General features: G+C 75.6%; 1 protein-coding gene across 1 annotated transcript in view; it reads left to right on the forward strand.

Annotated features, from left to right (window-relative positions):
- The first annotated feature begins 50 nt into the window (after window positions 1–50).
- The window catches only part of LOC118169903 (store-operated calcium entry regulator STIMATE-like), a 32,623-nt gene continuing 32,259 nt past the window's right edge, over window positions 51–414 (forward strand). Inside the window, exon 1 of the mRNA XM_035331705.1 lies at window positions 51–303. Coding sequence (XP_035187596.1) covers window positions 195–303 — 109 coding nt within the window. The 5' untranslated portion in view covers window positions 51–194. The remainder of the gene's footprint in view (window positions 304–414) is intronic.

Genomic DNA, 414 nt, shown 5'->3' on the forward strand with positions numbered 1-414 from the left:
CCCAGTCCCCAACCCCCCCCAGGTCCCCCCCACTTCCCCTTCCCACCGCCCCGCCCCGGGGTGTGCCCTCAGCAGCCGGGACCGGGGCGGGGAACGGAGCTGCGGCGGCTCCGCTTTGTAGGCAGCGGCACCGCTCCGCTCCCACTCCGATTCCGCTCCGCTCCCGCTCCGATTCCGCTCCGCTCCCCCCGGCCATGGCCGTCCCCCGGCCGGCTCACGGCTGCGGCAGCGGCGCGCTGCTGGGGCGCTTCGGTGTGCTGCTGCAGGCGCTGCTGGCCCTCTGCGCCTTCAGCACCCTCATGTGTGAGTCCCGCATCGCCACAGCCTGGGCATCCTGCCCTGGGGTGGAGGGGGTGGAGGGGGTGCTGGGGGTGCTGGGGGTGCAGGGGGTGCTGGGGGTGCAGGGGGTGCAGG

Source organism: Oxyura jamaicensis, chromosome 1, assembly GCF_011077185.1.
Source record: "Oxyura jamaicensis isolate SHBP4307 breed ruddy duck chromosome 1, BPBGC_Ojam_1.0, whole genome shotgun sequence".
In the NCBI taxonomy this organism is placed as follows: Eukaryota; Metazoa; Chordata; class Aves; order Anseriformes; family Anatidae; genus Oxyura; species Oxyura jamaicensis.